The 19851-nt window shown below is 41.9% G+C and overlaps 1 protein-coding gene across 18 annotated transcripts in view; it reads right to left on the bottom strand.

The window, feature by feature from the left end:
* Positions 1-19851, bottom strand: part of SUPT20H (SPT20 homolog, SAGA complex component) — a 98074-nt gene that overhangs the window by 33761 nt on the left and 44462 nt on the right. For 13 of the 18 annotated variants that reach the window (XM_084835429.1, XM_084835422.1, XM_084835421.1 and 10 more), the window contains 12 exons: positions 18965-19104; positions 18473-18629; positions 18312-18368; positions 17071-17142; positions 13914-14071; positions 13061-13093; positions 11092-11209; positions 6268-6376; positions 5674-5832; positions 3695-3779; positions 2932-3086; positions 1819-1877 (listed from right to left, as the gene is read on the bottom strand). In XM_084835429.1, coding sequence (XP_084691555.1) covers positions 1819-1877; positions 2932-3086; positions 3695-3779; positions 5674-5832; positions 6268-6376; positions 11092-11209; positions 13061-13093; positions 13914-14071; positions 17071-17142; positions 18312-18368; positions 18473-18629; positions 18965-19104 — 1302 coding nt within the window. The remainder of the gene's footprint in view (positions 1-1818; positions 1878-2931; positions 3087-3694; positions 3780-5673; positions 5833-6267; positions 6377-11091; positions 11210-13060; positions 13094-13913; positions 14072-17070; positions 17143-18311; positions 18369-18472; positions 18630-18964; positions 19105-19851) is intronic. The other 5 variants (XM_084835431.1, XM_084835428.1, XM_084835424.1 and 2 more) reach the window with 1 other exon arrangement.

Consider the following 19851-nt stretch of genomic DNA (forward strand, 5'->3'; position numbering starts at 1 on the left):
ATCTTCTATTTTTGTTTTTAATTAATCTTCTATTTTCTCTTTCCCTGTGATTATAGTGAAACTTTCTAATGCTCATATAACCACCACGCCACTTTCTTTATATGTTGTATTTTTCTGAAATAAAGTCTTAAATAAAACCACCATGTTTTGGCATTTCTTCATTTTTAATATATTAGGAGCATCAAAAAATGGAAGTGGCCTGGGTGTATGTGCAAACCCAAGGGTGTGTTGCCTTATTTTCAGAGCATTGGCAAAGAATGCCTGCCTGAACAGAATATTTGCCTTTAGTCCTAGATTCAGGCATGCTCTTCTGTAGTCCACTCATATTAGTTTGCACCACCACAGGAAGGCCTTCTAAATTATATTGTAAATACAGTTGGCAGAAGCTTGCTTGGAAGAAACCAGAGTGTCAATAACTACCTTTGGGTAGTCTAAGAATTGGCAAGAAGACTACCTTTTGGGTAGTCTAAGAATTGGCTTGCCTCTCAGACTTCATACGGCTAGGCGCAGCCAACCCACATCCAGATGTAGGGTTGGCCCCTGGGACCCTGGTAGAAGATACAGGAAAAAAACAAGGGTTGCTGTATGCTAGTTGCAAGATTGCCAAAAACCAAGGACAATGGGTCCAGAAAGGAACTACCAACACCACATCTGCCCTTTCTACTCTAACCTTGGCCCTAACCAACTTTTCAAAAAATGAAGGGAAAGGCACTTCTTTATTGGTAGTAGTAGGCTCTGAAAAATTGCAGCTCCTCTACAAGTTTGCTTAGTGGAATCCTGTGTAGAAGCCTGCGTCTCTACAGCAGACGAAATGGCAGGCAGGAGTCGGTTGCTCAGAGCATGCACGGGTGGGGATTCATCTGCCACAGAGCTGTGTGCATGGCTATGAGGGAAACTGCCCGTCTTCCTAGCAACAGAGGCTGGTCAGAAAACACCCCAGCTGCTTTGCCAGGGGTCTGAACCTTCCGCTGGTCTTTACTTCTTCACCCCATGCTTCAGACCACTCAGAAGTCATCCAAACTTCTTCTGTCGTTTAGGTGGCATCCCTGGTCTCATTGGCAAAGAACCAAGAGCCCAGGGGCAAAGAGAAAGGAAAAGTATGGGGAAAAGGGAAATAAAGTCTTTCTTTTTTTAATACAGAAAAAGGAACAGAGGAAGAGAAAGGAGCAAGAAGGAGAGGAGACAAGTCTGAGATAAGGAGCTTAGGTAAAAAGCTTAGAAAAATAATGAAATTACCTCTGTCCTAGGCAATGGCAAGAAACGAAATGGAGAGGAGGCAGGGCTGAGGGACTAGGTAAAAGCCTGGTCATGCAATCCCTGCCTTTGCCCTGAGCAGTAGGGATCATAACCCACTGTGGATGCCTCCTTGCTCGAACAGAGAAGCGATGGATCAGAATGCTTAATCCAGTTTATTGAATTTCCCTTACAATGCTCTCTCTTTATCAACCTTTCCTTGTGAAATAGCAAATACATATTCAGAATCTCAGTTTGGGGGAAGTGGCTGGGCAGAGGGGATTGCAAGAGAACGTGACAAGTGAGGAAAATATGAAGACACCCCACCCCACCCCAGCTGATGCAAATCTCCATCTCTCCCCCCCGCAAGTTTTCCATTGAGCATAAAATTATTTTCATATTGTTTTTCCTTTCCTATGTCAATTCCATATATATAAAATTTAAATGAAATGAAACCTTTTCAACAGGATGGGTGTTTTTAATCACCAGTCAAAACAGATGGAGGTCACATCTAATCTCCCCACTCACACGTCTAGAGAAATCAATACAGAAAAATTGCTCAAAGTACATCACCATACAATTTACCTGTAGGAGCTTCAAAGGACGAAGGCCTGGAGCATTTTTTAAACCAAAAGGACCACCTGCTGAGATTAATTTAGACAAGACAATACTGTGATTTTCTTTCTTTAATTACATCTAAACTAGAGGGAGAATGATATTGCTGGGCAATAATAAATACAAAATCTAAACGCAAAAATACTATTTCACCCATTTCAAGAGAAATTACAATGATCAAAAATGCCTTATTGAGTCAGCTTAAATTTAGACAATGAATGAAAAGAAAAAGGTCTTTGAGCTTAAAATACATTCAGTATTCAGATCTTAAGGCTCAGAATGGTAGAGAGCATCTGCACTGAATCGTCGCAATATATCTGGTTTCAGTACACAGAACTATAGCACCTCAATTCTGAATCCCTTAGTCCATTCCCTCTCTACTCTGGGGAAGAGAGAAAGGCATAGGAGTGGTACAAAGCATACTTTACTTATTTAGTATATTTATACTTGCCTCATCAAAAAATTTGAGGCAGCTTAGAAAAAATAACTGCAAAAACAGCAACAGATAAAACCATCCAGCCAGAAACTCTAGAAGTACCAAATTAATATACCAAATTAAAAAGCCTAGGTAAATTAGATCAATTTTACCTGACACTGAAAACTCATAACAGTGGACGGCAGGCACACAGATGTAGGAAGAGCATTCTAAAGACCATGTGCCACCACAAAAAGGCACGTTCTCTGATCGCCACCTGTCTAACCTCAGCAGGTAGAGTAACACAGAGACTACATTAATCTGCAGAGAGGATAACCTAGAATTTATTATGAAATGGGCAGGGAGTTATGGTAGATAAAGACAAAAGTTGTGTAAGGTACCAGATGTGTATATATGAATCTCTTGATCAGAGTTAGTAAGTTTAGCCATATGTGGTATAACACAACTTACCAAAGCACTGAAGATCACCAGTTCAGATACTGTCCATCTTAATTCAAGTCAGGTCTAATTCCTGAATTCTTGTCACTGAGAACTACTCAGTTGACTAATTAGCCACTCAATTCTCTTGTTCACAGTTTCCCTTAATGAAAAAGCTGTCCCCCACCATGCACCATCACCCTTCAACAATGGCTGACTTCCATACTGACCAGGTTGAGAGGTGGGCTGCATCCCAGCAAGCAGCGTACTTGGAACCAGACCTCCTGATGGTAAAATGCCACTTAGGCTTATGCCTACAGGGCTTACTGCACCAGTACTGCACCCCAGCATAGGGTTTGAGCCATTGATCAATGTCTGCGCTCCACTGTACAAAAGGAATAGGAAAAACATTAGGCTACTGTGGCATAAAACAGCATGAAGGAGTAGTTTTGCCAGCCAAGTCACAACAAAGACATTTGCGTTATCATTGGTCAAAGTTAGATAATTCAGTTCCCAGCTGATTTTTATTAAGCCTTATTATTAATCTAGAAAAACATGCAAATGGGAGAATTTCTAAGAGGCACCTTAGACAACATGTGAAGAATTGACTACAGTGCAAAAAAAACAACATAGTGCCACACAGAACCTGTATTCCTTAAGAACAATTCCAATGACAGAATCAAATAGGAAAACTTACTTTTTCTCAAGAGAAACAAAGACTCCAAGCTGATTCAAACTGATATTATAAAGCTTATAGCGTCTTGCACAAGTCCACATATTTATGATTATCAGCTAGTGCTTAAGAAGGTGGAGCACAAAGCACATGGACATGCTCTTCCCTTCAATACAGGGGATATCTCTTTAATTATGTAAATGACCAAGCCCTTCTCAATCCCATCATATAACATCTGACTCAGAGCACAATAATTACAGGGCAAATTTCTTTTTTACAGTAAAGGTAAACTATGAAGTACTATAGTGAAACCAACTTACCACACAGAGCCCACTACATTGATGAAGTTAAGTCCTGCGGTGCTTGTCATGATCTGGTTGGAGGAGGTTCCTGTAGCAGTGGATGCTACCATGGCAGAAAGAGGAATGGTCATTACAGGCATTGCCTGGCTCAGAGACGTTTGCTGCTGAGCAAATGGGGTTAGCAAAGTGGGCAGAGGGGTGAAGCCTGAATCTTGGGGCATAAGGGTGGTGGACTGGGTAATCAGAGTTGAGCTCTGAGCATCAGGAGGGTGTGGGGTTGATGAAAGGGTGCTGGTTGGAGTAGGAGCAGATGGTTTAGGAGTTCCAGACCCTGCTCATTGAGAAAAATAAAAAGCACTAGTTTGTTATAAAAGGTCAGTCCTTTTTCTTATTTAGTCCTGATAGCTTGCTCCAGTTTAAAACAAAAAACAGCAAACTGCAAGTGTTAGTAATTGCTGCTCCTAACAAATGCACTGTATGGCATGTGAACTATATTGCTATGTTTAACCTGCAGATACTCCAATTATACAAGTTCTGTATAGTCAGTGTAATCATTCTAATACAGATAACACATGTATACCGCACCCCTTCTATGAACAACTTCATATCTATTTGAGTGGTTTCTTTAAATAAAGCATTTTGCTTCAAAAAAAGTTCATCCAACATGTATAACATCTGCACAGTACCATAATATTTAAACAGAAAGGAAAACAGATTGAACAAAAACAAGGACTATAACCAGATTGGGAAAAAACAGTACAAATAGTTATCTATAACTGGTTTGCTTAACTTGGACCTAATCACAAAGGAAGAAAGTAGCAATGCTTGTGGCAAAAAATAAACACTGCGTTTTTAATGTAAAGCATAAATTTGGCATAAAGACATCATATCAACAGAATGAAAACAAAAAACCCAAAAGCTCTCGAGGTGTTTTCATTTTATGTGGGTTTTTTTTTTTTAGCTTTCATGTCCTGCAGAAAGAAAGAAATGTGAATGTCCAGAAGCTGTGAGCAAAGCCCTTATTTACAGCAACAATTGTGTGCAACATATTCATACAATTCATACCAGCAACATAAGGTGTGTGCATCGGGGGGGGGGATGGGGGGGCGGGTTGTGTGAATCAAAACGGTTGGAAAATTGATCAAAGCTTCCTTACAGGTTTTCTTTATGCAAAACAGGAAGGCAGAAAAATGACACCTTTTGAGCCATCCAGACAATTTTAGACCATGCCACACTCAAGCCACAGGACTACATTGTGCAGTGGACGTAAGAACTGAGGAGGTAATAGTCTATAAACTATTCTTATGGATTCCCTTTCTCTCCCTCCTTATAAATCTGCTCATGTAAATACTTTGAAAGTTAGTAAAAATCCACAGCTGTTATGTTTATTTAAGAGATTTATAATACTGATACTTTGTTCATTCAGAAAACATTAACAAATTTTATTGTTATCCTGAAATTATTCTCACACTTTAGTCATCAGCAATGATTTGTAAAACAGTGTAGGAGTGTTTTTAAAAAGTCAATTTATAGTTTATTGTATCGCCACCTTGGGACTGATCATGTTATATACATACACAGAAATACAACTGCACCATATCCAAACAACATTTAATTTTTTTTAGCTAATTAAAATATGCAAATTAAAGTTGGTCTTAATGAGCTACCGTTGATACACTGATGGAAAGAGCTGCACTTTGGAAACATCTACGATCACATTAATTATCAGGCTGTGTTGAAAAGAGACCAATGATGGTTGCATAAAACAGATTAAAACGTATACACGAAGGGTGCATACAGATATATTTATACAGAAAAACAAATACAATTACAGCAAACAAAATACATACAGTCAACGAGAGGCCTGCCTTAAGTGCTGCACAGCTTTATACACAATCTGGGATATGACAGACATTTAGGTTCTCCAAGCAGTCAGTTAGGAAGTTTACCGTGAGAAGCCTATGAAGACTTAATGGAGAATTTAGGGCGGGACTCACTTTGTGAAGAGCTTGCAGGAGACATGGCTGCTGGAGAAAGCATGCTCAGCTGATTCAGATCCAGGGATTGCTTCCGGGAGACAGTGGGAGGCTTGGGAGGAGGAGGAGGAGTTGGGGATTTTAGATGGCCACTTGACTGCTGTGGACTAAAAATATTACCTGAAAAGCACAATTAATCCATGTTATGTTCTGTGAACCAACATCAGAAAGAGTTCTTTATTCTCTAAAGTTTGCTCCAGTTATAACTGTACACTTAGTCTGCAGTATAGCAGTGAGCTTCGAATGAATGTAGTCTTGTTCTCTCCTTCCTATGTCAGTTTGAAGTATGAGGGACTTCCATAATGATCCCTCATTTCCCAATGGAAAGGGTACCTGCCAATCTGTGTATGTGTGGGAAAGACTCCCCCTGGTCAAACTGCTTAACCCAAGAGACTTCTTCCCCTGAACAGCTTTAGCCAGAAGAGTCCCATCACACAAGCTGATGGGGTTGCTACTGTATGGGACGGCATATGAAGGGTGGGCAAGGCAGACTACAAATACATGCACAAGATTATCTATAATCAAAACAAAGAAGAAGTGCTAAAAAGCATTTACCTGAAGAGCTACTTCCTGAACTTGAAGGTAGTTTGATGGGTGGTGGTCGGTGTTTCACACCTTTTCCCAGTACTGAAGACTGAATGTACCCTGAAACACTCTCAGGCTGCTAAAACACACACCAATATGAACAACATGAGTTACATTAGTATACATAAAGATTGTGAAAAGGTTGGGAATCAAAGCTGTTCCAAGAAAACTCTTGGGGACAGGAAAATGCTCCAAAAATAATATGCATCTCACTACATTTTGATAGAAAATACTGACAACCAAATAAGGAAACCAAAGTGCCACCCTAGACCAACATATTCCAAATTCCCTGTCACTTTCCCTCAGTGGAGTAATTCAAGTTGATCCTCATAAGAGATTATTCCTCAGCCACTTATTTTATTCTTAAGAAAAGACTGTATTATCAGACTGCTGGCATTTTTATCTGAACCAATGCAACAGCGAAACTTGCTACTGCCAAAAAGGTTGGGATTTCCATCCTACTTGTTTATAGCAATCCTAAGTGACTTTGAGTGCTGGTTCTAGAATTAAAGTGCAAAGTCATAGACCACAGATTGATTAGAATCACAGAATAGCAGGGTTGGAAGGGGCCTACAAGGCCATCGAGTCCAACCCCCTGCTCAATGCAGGAATCCAAGTCAGAGCATCCCTGACGGATGGCTGTCCAGCCTCCTCTTGAATGCCTCCAGTGTGGGGGAGCCCACCACCTCCCTAGGTATCAGAATATTAATCAGAATATTTCCTGGAAAACTCTACATAAATTAACAGAAATGTGGAGCAATTAAGAATTATACATGCTGGTGGTGTTAATGTGGCTTTTAGTATAGAACTACTATATTCCTCTTTTTTTCCCTTCAAAAGATGGAATTCCAACTTACTTTCCTTAACCACCTGGAACTGAAGCAGGGGGAGGGGGGGAACTGTTCCTTCAGGAGAACTGGACTGAAAGCCCCCCTGGCCTGGTTCTTTCATCTTGTAATCTATTCGGATGTATTTCAAGTAGAGGCAGGTAAGAGTGTCTGCAGGGTCAGCTCTCTTCTTTGGTTTCCCATCAGACATCAACATTGTCTTCCAACTTCTCTAATCTTTCAATCTTTTTTGTTCTTCGCTTCCTCAGATTGAAGGTAGAATGAACTTGGAGCTCCTTTTTGCTCAGTACCCTTCCCAATGGAATCTCTGTTTTTAAAAAAGCCAGCTTCCAATGTTCCATCCTGCTCTCCCAACGTTCTCACACATTCCAGTGGGACTAAAGCCCTGCTCAGGCATTAAGCCCAAACAGGGTATGCCAGCCTTCCCCAACTGGATGCCCCCCAAATGTTTTGGACTTCAACTCACATCAGCCCCAGCCAGCTTGGCCAGTGCCCAGGAATGCTGGGAATTGTAGTCCAAAACACCTGGAGGGCACCAAGTTGGGAAAGGCTGGTGTTTGCTAATGCTTGTGTAAGGGTAGGGGGCTGCACACGCTGTCTCCACCCTCTACATCCCACCACCTACATCTCACCACATGCTGACTCCTCCACCCTCGGTTCCGACTTTTGTCATGTTGAGTGGCAAGGTCTGAACAGGAGTTCTACTTGTGTTTGCTTGAACACAAGAAGAAACAGAACTGAGGATGGGCTATGCTGGTAGGGATTGACCTGGCGTTACTGGACTGCAATCCAGGATGTAGCTAAAAGAGGCCCAAACCTCCACACACTGGATTTCCCAGGGCATTGGGCAGGGTTAATGGTGTCTGCAAGTGCACCTTTACTTTTTCTTCCACAGAAAAGAATGGCTCGCATTCACTCATATGGGGAAAAGTAAAGCCTTGCACTCAAGGACAACACTACAGTAACGTGTCTGTCTGTCCAATTGATTGAAGTATTTGGCAATTCCCCATCCAGGCATGGGGTCTGAAATATACAGAAAAATATCAGAAAATTGACCTTTGTATTACATATAGTTTGTTTGCTAAGGCAAATATAAATGACTATTTAAGTGGCACATTTGCCAAGGAAGGAGAGTTCCAACCCCTATAACTTCCAAAATATTTCTCCTCCAGCCCTCACCGTCAAAAAGTCTCAGGTTCTTTTCTCTTTCCACTCATTTCCTGTGCCACATTATTGAGCTTGGCCCCAATTTCTATGGCCAATGGGCTTCCCAATAGGTGCCAAAGTTATTGTTGCTACCACATCACCTTTGCTGAAGCTGTGCTCAACTTGGGGGGTTGCTTTGGAGCCAGAAAATCTACAGTGTTTGTGCCCCAGCAGTTGTTGCACCAGGGGAAGGGGGCTTTCTCCCTCTTGGCTATCCTAGGTTCAAAATGTACTTTGTGAAATAGGAGGACTGTACTCCTTGCTAAGTTTAAAGGCTCCTGAGCCTGGGAAGAGTGAGCTACCAGGAAGTGTTGTCAATCACAAGCTGAATATGAGCCAACAATGTGAGGTGGCTGCAAAAATGGCCAATGCTCTTTTGGGCTGCATTAATAGAAGCATAGCTTCCAAATCCCGGGAAGTACTAGTTCCCCTCTACTCAGCACTGGTTAGGCATCATCTGGAGTACTGTGTCCAGTTCTGGGCACCACATTTTAAGAAGGATGCAGACAAACTGGAGAGGGTTCAGAGGAGGGAAACAAAGATGATCAGGGGACTGGAAACAAAGCCCTATGAAGAGAGACTGAAAGAACTGGGCATGTTTAGCCTTGAGAAGAGAAGACCGAGGGGAGATATGATAGCGCTCTTCAAGTACTGGAAAGGTTGTCACAGAGAGGAAGGCCAGGATCTCTTCTTGATCATCCCAGAGTGCAGGACACGGAATAATAGGCTCAAGTTACAGGAAGCCAGATTCCGGATGAACATCAGGAAAAACTTCCTGACTGTTGGAGCAATACGACAATGGAACCAATTCCCTAGGGAGGTGGTGGGCTCTCCCACACTGGAGGCGTTCAAGACAAGGCTGGACAGCCATCTGTCCGGGATGCTCTGACTTGGACTCCTGCATTGAGCAGGGGGTTGGACTAGATGGCCTTGTAGGCACCTTCCAACCCTACTATTCTATGATTCTGTAAGACCAAGTAGCTCAACATGTTCCACAGAGATGACTAGGCTCTACTCCATCAGCTCAGATCCCTCTGAGGCCAACGAAATGGAGAAGTTTTGAGGCAATGCAGGAGCCATTTGACCATGTCTTCATGCAAAGATAAGCCTGAATACTGTTTTGTGAGTGAGCTGCACGTTAGTGCATGCAGCCCATTTGCTCTTGCTTTGTTCCCCCCTGCTAGGGAAACCACTAAACACGGCAGGAATGGTTTGCTTAGCATTGTCAAGTATGATGGCCTGTTTTCCACCAGAAGATTAGGTCAGGCTGTCATGTCTGATGTAACCACCTGGGACTGTGTGTTAGCTAGAGGCTCCTCGGCCCCTTCGCTCAAGGCAGGGCGCAGTCCCTGCTAATTGGGAAGTGAGAACAGCTGGAGTTGATGGGGAGCTCCAGCCTCTCGGAGGCAAGGGCGGCCCACCCAGGGACTCAGCCAGTGATTGGCTGAAGGAAAATCTGCCCTGGGTTGCCAGGCCTGAGCTTTAAAAGAGGGCCGAGGGCAAGGCATGGTGTCTCCCTTCATCTTGGTGGTCCTGGACCTACAGACGGCTGGTTGCTATCTGAGGAGATCCATACTTAGGTATGTAAGGATAGGCCGGGTAGATTTATTATTTTGCTTGGGCGTGCATTCATAAAGCTCTCTGTTTATTGTTAAGTGATTTGGCTTTGTACTCTCTTGTCCAACTTGTTACTTCCATTCTTCCCTTTCCTTCTACCTCTTTATTTTGATCTTAATAAACCTTTATCCAACCTTTGGTTGATGTGATCTCTCTGCATAACCTCAGTGCTAATTTCAGTTCCTCTTGGCTTAAGAGAGTGGCTACTGGGTATTTTGTGGGACTGAAAGGCCGGGTTTGGCCAGTCCTGTTTTTGGGAAAGAGATCCTGGGATCAGGTCCTCAGCAGTCCTCCCTTGCAGGGAGGTTGGGGCCAGTCCCAGAGGCTGGGATCTTCCTTCCCTTCCCGTTACATGGTAGTAGCAGTGGGATGAGACACTGAGGTGACGCAGGTTAGTTTTTGGTACTAAGGGATTGGGAGAGAGTGAGATGTGAGAGCTTTTGAACTGTACTCCAAGGTTTGTTATTTTGCTAGATAGGAACCATGCAGTTTCCAGCTACAGCAGGTCCGGGACAGGACCGTAAAGTTCGTGCCAGCTGCTAAGGAAACTTTTATCTCTGGACTGGAGGAGAGTGGTGGGCCACCCCCTGTGGCTGTTTCAACAGCTAAAGATTATCAGCTGGCAAGGAGAAGGCAGGAGAGCCTGACACCCGGCCCCGACAGCAGCAGCAACAGGCAGGAGAGCACGGAAAGCTGGAGCCATGCCTTGTGGGAAGATCATGAATGTCAGGCGGCTGGGATCCTCCTTCCCTTCCCTTCCCTTCCCTTCCCTTCCCAAGCATATAATCTAAACTGGGGATTCCTGGCTTGTTGTATCCCTTACATATCAGAATTGCAATCCAGGGTTTGTTCTTGGCTTACATTTTATCTGATAACCTATAGTGCCTAATGTATATTTTGCAATTTAATCTGTAGTGGGGACATACTTTGAGAAGTATGCACACTAACACCAGATGATAACAATCCAAGGCAATGCAAATATGCGGATGGGGCAAAAGTCGAGCATTTAAGTCGTGAATAGGAAGTGAATGTATATGTTTGTAAATAAAGACTAAATGGAATCTTATAGTTACTGCATGTTTTAGGGTACAAAGATGTCCTTTAATATTCAGTAATAACTTACTTCCATTTCTTTCCCAGGAGAAAGTTGACTTGGATGGTCTGATCCAACTGAGTTACGAAACATCTTCACTGGACATTTAGCTTCATTCTGAACTAGCTCCTGGTACTGGCTGACTACCCTGTAACATTAAATATAAGTCATTCATGAGATCACAGAAGCACTAAGTGCAGGTATATCAACCTGAACACCGAACAAAGAAGTCAGGTCTTTTTATTTTGTGTTTTCTTTGCTTAACCATTACTTCCAAATAAATAATGGGACAGAAATAAAACATTATATTTAAGATGCAAAGAGGATTAAAAGTGACCTGGACAGAATAGTTTTTACGCCACTATGCAGATCCTTACATTTTATAAATATGCTCTGACTGATAACCTCCTGTACTCTGAAGCTCACTATCTGAGTTGTTTCCAGAAGTAGGATCTGGGTTATATTGGGGGCAAAAAAAGAAAACAAATGAAAAAAGCAGGAGCCCAAGCAGAACGCGACCAAGGGACTGATGGGCAGGATGATATAAAGAGCATGCAACTCTTCAATGAACTCTGAAACTTAGATAGGTAGTGTGTGTGTGTATGTTTGTTGTTGTTTATTCGGTCAGTCGCTTCTGACTCTTCGTGACTTCATGGACCAGCCCACGCCAGAGCTTCCTGTCGGCCGTCGCCACCCCCAGCTCCCCCAAGGTCGAGTCCGTCACCTCCAGAATATCATCCATGTGTGGGTATGTACATATATATAAAAAGCTAAAATTTTTTGCCGGTTGTGTTGCCAAATTCTGGGTAGTAGTCCAAAGTGTCTTACCAAATTCTGGGTAGTAGGTCCTACAACTGCTCCTACGCTTGCAAGAGCATCCACTCGCACAATGGGGCTTTTGTGCTTCTAAAAATAACCCAAATCAAGTGGAAACACTAATTTTCAGAACAGGAGCTCTGCTGACCTGTCCCGATCTGAAAATGAGTATTTCCACTTGTTTCCAGGGTTATTTTTAGAAGCAAAAAAGCCCCCTTCACAAGCTCTCACTCCTGGGAGCGCAACAGAAGCACTGGAGGTAGAGAGGCCCTGTCGGATACTGTACCACGTGCAAAATATTTCCCATGCTGTCAAGCAGGAAAAGACCAACCCCGACCAGTGTCCTATTGTTACTGTCCACAGCAGCAGGACTGTAGCAAGAGGAACAGCCCAGCCATGGAAATGGTAGATAGCTATGTCATCCTCACAGCTGACAGGAGGAAACCACAACGTTACAGGCACAGCAACTCAAAATGCTCCCCCTGCCAGGGAAAGCTGCCTATTAGAGCAAGAAGAAGAGTATCAACCCCCTTTCCTCCTTCTGGGTAATTAGTTGGGGTGATTATGCATGAGAGTCTTCCAGGTCCCAAGGAAGTAGAGGGGTAGGTGCAAGCATACAAGAGAGAGATGCTCCACCCAGTACACCCATGCTAGGCCAACTAATATTCAAAGATGTGAGAAACACAGTATCTCTACAGGCACAAGTTTGCAAAAAATACTACTTTAATAGAAATATCACATGGCTAATGGTAAAATTAAGTGTTGTTTAAAGAAAGAGCAGTAAGGCGTTATTCAGAAGTAAGATTAGACTACAAACTGTCTTCACCTATTGGAGGGATAAAATTACACCTTTCCCAGAATTAAGGGGACAAAAGGTCTTAGCACTCAAGAGAATACAAAGACGCTCAACTCCAAGGCATCTTTCCATCCAGTACCATTAGGACTCTTTATGAATTTATATACTGTCCTTCAGTAAGTATTTCCAGTGCAGTACCTTATAAGACAAGACGATAATGAAAAACAGACAGTGTGTTACAGTGCCAACACTGGAGATAAACGTGGAAGCGCACACGAGGCTGACAGGGTTAATGCTGCGGAGTCTGTGCATAGCAGCTGTATTTGCAATGCAAGTAGCACGCGTTACAGCTTGAACACGCCATGGAAATATTGATGAAGCGCTTACCGTTCTGCTTCTGACTTTGAGCCAATAAGGAACCTGTAAGCAACACAATATAATAATTAAAGAGTAGAAAGAACAGATGATCAGCTGAGCTGGACACTGCTACGGAGCCATCATGGTGTGATGTTTAGGATGCTGAACTAGGACTGGGGAGGCCCAAGTTCAAGTTCTCACTCAGTCCCCCTGAAGGCGCACCGGGCAACCTTCGTCGAACTTAACTCACCAGGGTGAGGGTGGGGAGAAGAACCATGTACGCCATCTTGAGCTCTTTGGTGGGAGGGTTGAATATATAATAAATAAAATGGCTATTAGCCATCACAGCTAAATAAAGCCCTCCTATTCAGAAGCCGTTTGCTTCAGAATGTCATATCCTGGGAATGAACACTGCTGTTCATACTTGTAGGTTCTAGAGATATTTGTCTGGAAACTATTGGAAAAGGATGCTGGACTGGGTGGTCTGATCTAGCAGGGCTGTTTTTATAATCTTATGCTAAACAGTGATTAATCGAAAATGGGTGAAGCAGCTTCAGTCTTCTCACAGTTGTGCTGGACCAGGAACCCCATTCTCCTAACAATAAACCATAGTTGACAAGCACAGATAAACCATAGTTCATCATCATGTCCAACCACAGCCAATGTGTTTAAATTTAAATTTAAAACATTTAGTATTCCATGAATAACTTGTACAGGAATAATTTAAAAGGCTACACTGCAGTTAAGAAACATTTCCCCAATTTCCAAAATGTAACAAAAAAGTAAAGAAATTCATCTTCCACAGATCAGCGGAAACTTGCCCAAAAAGTTAGTATCACTATCAACATACTTGTCTCCCAAATTTAAGATTAATGCCACTTACTGTGATGGAGTTGCTGGGATCTCATTATCTTCATCATTTTTAACCGTCTGTATTTTACCATAGTATAATGGATTTCCCAGTGGTTGAAAAATTGTCAGTTTTGTTTTTTGAAGATGATTGCCAATTTGACATTCAAAAACATAATCATCTTTTATTTCCTATCGAAGAGAAAAATATTTATATAAGCAGCTTATCTCCAAAAAGCTTCTCTGACACACAACTAAAACTAGGCAACCTGTTGGAGAGCCCCTCAGAAAGTTAAAACTTTGGGGCACACAAAGCCTTTGAGAATATAAATGAGTGTTTTCAAAAAGCGTGAGACTCAGGCCCCCTTTATTTATGTATTTATTAAAATTATTGTTAGGCCACCTTTAAGGGTGGAACTTGCCCTCCTAAGATATTCTCATCTTTCTGTGGGCTGAATCCATTTATTATGTCCATAAATAACAAGAAGAAGACAGGGCACTTCTTTCTTTCTTTCTTTCTTTCTTTCTTTCTTTCTTTCTTTCATACACCAAAATCCCACTTCTATGAGGAAGTGTTGGTAGATGAGTGGCTGGATTCCATTGTGAAACAGCAGCTTTTTTTATGCAGCCAGTGTTTTGCCTGGGCTACCATAAGAGGGAGAGTGTAAACGGGTCCGGGCCTCCTTCAAATGGATACCTACTGGATTGGGGACAGATACAGGCAGGCAGCAATGAGAACAGCTACAACTGAAGGCTTGGGAGAGTTAGAACCCTTCCCCCACTTAACCATACAGCGGAGTCTCCCTAGCATTTTGTCCCCCCAAATCTCCATTCTGTTTGGGAAGGATAGACTAAGATAGGACAGACATAATCTACCAGGGCAAGAAATCTAAGTCATAATGTATATTGGCTATCATCTTCTAACATAATCACAGTAGTAGCTCTCACTCCTAATTTGCAAGGGGCATGAGACCTCAGGAATATGTCAAACTCTGCCAGGTTCTTAATGCAATCGAGTCACCCATACATATTCTTTAATTGGCCCTGATGAGGAAAGCTCCATGCCTGAAGCATTGCCACCATTGGTAAGCACATTACCAGTTTGAGATATGCACCCAAATTGTGCAAATGGAACCCCCACTTTTGCAGTGACCAGCTGTACGCATGTCTGCTCTGACGGTGCTTTAAGATGCATCCAAGGCACATCCAACACAGAAATGTGAGATGCCACCATACACTCCAACATCTTGCCCAAGAATGGAATATAGAAGACTGGCTGGAAATTATCCAATGAAGGCCTCACCGCCACCACTTTTAGACAAGATGGAATCACACCTTGTAAAGAGCTGTTCCCCATTACCTTTACCTGCTTGGTCAGTCCCATCCCCCCCTCCCAGACACTTTTATAAGCCAGGAAGGGCGAAGGTCAAGCACACATGTGATAGGTTTCACTTCTCCAAGGATCCAGTTCCCATCCCCAGACTGTACAAAGGGGCTCTGAACATACATGAGGGAATGGGTCTCTACAAGAGAGCCAGTGTAGTGTAAGAGAGCCAGTGTAGTGTAATGGTGAGAGTGACGGACTGGGAGCCGGGAGATCCGGGTTCTAGTCCCCACTTGGCCATGGAAGCTCACTGGGTGACTTTGGGCCAGTCACAGACTCTCAGCCCAACCTACTTCACAGGGTTGTTGTTGTGAGGATACAACGGTGAGGAGGAGGATAATGTAAGCCGCCTTGAGTTCCTTGCGAGAGGGAGAAAGGCGGGGTATAAATGCAATAAATAAATAAATAAATAAATATAAATAAATACAACTACCAGAGCTCATGGATCAAAGTATGTATCACGCCAGCACTCTAATTGCCCTTCTTCAACCTTAGAAGGAACTGGTGATGAATTATCCCATTGACTAGGATTGGGGATACTGACTGATTTTATGTATAGCGTGTCCAATGGAGGGATAGGAGGAGAGTCCCAGGTTTGAATAGGAGTATCTGGGGGTACCTGTGTCAACTATAACCTGATCATCAGATGAGTTTATGGTCAGATCCTTGAGATAGTTGGGGCATATTATAGACCATGGAGCTGGGTCTGCTCTTACACTGGTCTGATTCTTCCCCCAAATTCTCCTCAGAGAAGTGTACTAGGGAGCAGTGCCTTTTAGATTTTGATCACTTAGACTTTGATTCTCCCCCCGCACTATGGACTGGAGATAGAGATGAAGAGGACATGGAGGAAGAAAGATACATCTTTCTTTTAAGAGAATGTTTTAAGGTAAGTGGAGTTGCTCAGCTATGTCTTTAATAAGAGCACCAGAAGAATTCCTGGGGAGTGTGGGGTTCACTGCTCTTTGTGCAGATAACTTTCACATTTAGTATCATTACCAACTTGCTTGTCTTGCTTATTGTCTTCTTTTGAATTGGTGCCTTGCTGGAAAAGCACAGTGGAAAGAGAGGAAAAAAAGCAGAGGAACAGTGGGCAAGAAGCAGAGGCAAGGTGAGTGCAAAGGACTTGGGTAAAAGGTAGAATAGGAAAAGGATTTTTTCTCTGGAGAGAGAAGAAAAGAACATGCTACTTGAGCTATGGCAGGAAACTAAACTGGGGCAAGGTATACACCCAAAAAACCCTTATGTGATTTTTCTGCCTCTGGAGCCTGGATAAGATGATGAAGCCCATCCTGTTTGCTCTCCCGCATCAGCAGACAGTAAGTACAATCATTACGATGTTTTAAAGCTAATGTTACTGTTAATGTTCACAATAAAAGCTATCTCATTTGTTTTTGGAATTAGCATGCGTATAAAACCTGCTGCTGATTATCTTCTTTGTTCTCTTAACTTTAACGCTTTAAACATATTTGACCATTATTTTACCAAAATTGACTGTTCAAATGTCCTAGTGAAATCTTCTAGTTCAGAGGTAGTCTACTTCTGAAAACTACAAATATAATTTGGTTTTATTCACACAATCAGTAGCGGCATCTCACAGTTACATCTCAATTCTATGCAGTTGCGCTCCTGAGAAACTCACAAGATCAATTTCCCCCTTTTTCCTGAATAAATTGAAACAATTCCTAGTCTTCCCTCTAGTCACCTAAACACTCTCAAGTACCGATTGTTCTTTATGTTCTCATATTTTGGAACAAGAAGTCTCTTAACTATACAAAAGGTTAACTCACAGTCTATTATTACTCACATGAGCTGGCCAGACACTTGGTTGTGAGTCATCAGGCTTGATAGACTTTTCTGCTTTAGCATATTTTTCCACCTTCAGAAAGATCCAAGAGAATACTAAATTAAAATGAGAGCAGGTAACAGCAGCATCATTGATTGCTGTAATACTCTAAATTATCAACAGTACTACAGAATTAAATAAAAGGGTAGCAACCTTACATTTTTTTTAAAAAATTACTAAGGTTTTAAAGGGTCAACAAGAAGATAACACACTACTGAAGGTTTCTTGAGTTAGGGTGCAATCTTATGGACTGTGCCCTCGCTGCTCGGAAGCCCCCGAACTTGGAGACATCCAAGATTCCTATGCCCTGCTGGGCTGAATCCAGAAGTGGGAGGAGAAGCAGAGACAATCTTTGCCTCCCTGTCCTCTGTTCTTCTATATTATCACTAGATGGACTTTTCAGCCCGTCTAGCAAGGGTGCTTCGGAGGGGAGGGCTGGAGGAGGCTGAGGATAAATTATATCCTGGCCTCTCTGGTCTTGACACCTCCCTGCCAGACAGAATGCCCCCTTTCCCCCCTCTCTGAGGGTGATTTTCCGACCTCGAAGAGGCAGCTGGCACTGTTCTCTCCAAGCCAGCTGTGAGGGGGTTGGGGCACTGTCTCCGACCACGGAAGGCGTTTTCAGAGTCATCCTATAGTCCTTGGGATGCTTGCCCAGGGACCACAGGATTGCTTTCTTATAGCCAAAATCCTTACAAAGTGGGAAGATAAGAAATTTCCAGGAGAAGCATGAATACAACCCTGACACAAGTTTTCAATCTAATTTTTATGTATATTCAATTCCTTCTTCTCTAAATGCACTAAATATTTTAAATAATGAGTAAAAAAATCCACAGTTGGGCAATAATTTTATTAGGATTGACCCAAATGTCACAAAATAGCAAGCAATCTTTCAAGTTTGCCAGATCTCTTCCTCAGGTTGGGATTGCCCAAGTGTGGATTTTGTATTTTTTTTCTTATGGACCAAAACAGCTAACTTTGCTTTTTAAGTAATCACCGTTCTTACATTTTCAATTATTTTAACAGATCTTACCAAACAGTGCAATTTATCTGATTTATAATTAACTTTTTCATTTATAAAGTGTTATTTCTCTTAAACTAGCTAATTTACTCACATTCTTATAGTATACGATTTGCCTTCCAAAAATCAAAAAGGGAACATTTTACCGATATTGCCAACTTTTAGAAACCTGTACACTTACATCCACTTCAGATGGTGCAGTCAAATAGCAAGGATTCTGTTTCCACATATCTACACACTAAAAAAAGGAAAAGAAAAACAAAGGTATATGAACAATAGACATTAGAGTAAATAAGTTTGTTTATCCGATTTGCTGTCTTAAGGTTTTAAAAATATACATACGTTTCCAGCTTTAGAAATTTTGAGGTCATACTGCTGGGCTGCTTTCCTCTCCTTTCTTTTTTGCAAATAATCAAACAACCTGAGCTGTGGTGGAGTTGTGCAATGAGACACCTCTTGCTGTCTATTCAGAGATGACCTGGAGTATCTCTTGAAGCACCTAAAACCCATTGGAAAAAAAGTTTACATTCTGGATCACATTTATACAAACTTGCATTCACTGAAAGAGCTACCCAATAATGCATTTCTAGAGCCTGCTGTGCAATTCATTTTTTTAAATGATCACCTGTTCATCACAAGTGTGCTTGACTCCACTCAGACTATTAAGTTTTTTTGAGAAATGTGTAGCTAGTGTTCTACATCATTGTATGGATTTTTAAAACCAGCTAAAATGTTAAAAAACTGAATTAAATCTAAATATTTTCCCCATTAGGGCAATCTATTCCATTTTAAAGATTTTTACAAGGTCCAATACAGATTACCACTTTCCAGTACCGTTTCATTGGACGAGTATTCATTTTCTGCTTGTTATAGAGAAGTCTGTTTGTTGTGCAGGTTACAGCAACTGACGGATCCAGACACAGAGGTTCCGCTGTGGCCAGTATAAGCTGGCTTTCTAAAAGGAGTTTGTCTTCCTAAAATACAAATATAGAAGATTCTAAAATGGCAATAAAATACTAAGGCAATCCTCTTCACATTTACTTGCAAGTATGTCCCTCTAAACTCAATAGAACGTATTTGCATGTGAATATGCACAGTACTGGCTGCAAGTTACAAATACATTTTTTATTGTGTGTGTGTGTGTGTGTGTGTGTGTGTATATATATATATATATTTAAAAATTCTCTTCAACATGATAGCTGGGTAATTCATCATTAGGAATATGTAACTGTTGTTCTCTACTTTTAATTTGAGAGAGACTGATTAATTGATTTTGAATATTTTGGGTCATAAATTGTTTGTTATCATGCAACCTGGATGACAGAAGAGAGGGGCCCAGCAACCACAGAACTGCCCAAAATTGACCCCTCTCTCTTAAAGTATATACATTTAAGAACTACTATGGTTATTGTCAAAACATAACAAGCCTAATCTAAACTTTTCATTAACAGATAATCTCCAGAAGGTTCTACCTGTTCAAAACTGAAAATTGCATTTATGAGCACCATGGAAGAAATACAGCTCGTGCACAAACCACTGTTTGCCAGCCACCAAATGAATGCAAATAATGGATAGGATTGATGGAATTCTGCTTTCCTGCCTCCTACTCCTTCCTGCTGCAACCCCATGTGTCATTCTCCACCTCCAGCTACTTCTGAGGGCCAAAGGAATTTCCAGAATAGCATGGGATGTGGCATCGGGAAGCTGCAGTTGGAGGGAAA

This window comes from Heloderma suspectum, chromosome 2 (genome assembly GCF_057233095.1).
Source record: "Heloderma suspectum isolate Gila_16-S chromosome 2, 16-S_ref, whole genome shotgun sequence".
Lineage (NCBI taxonomy): Eukaryota > Metazoa > Chordata > Lepidosauria > Squamata > Helodermatidae > Heloderma > Heloderma suspectum.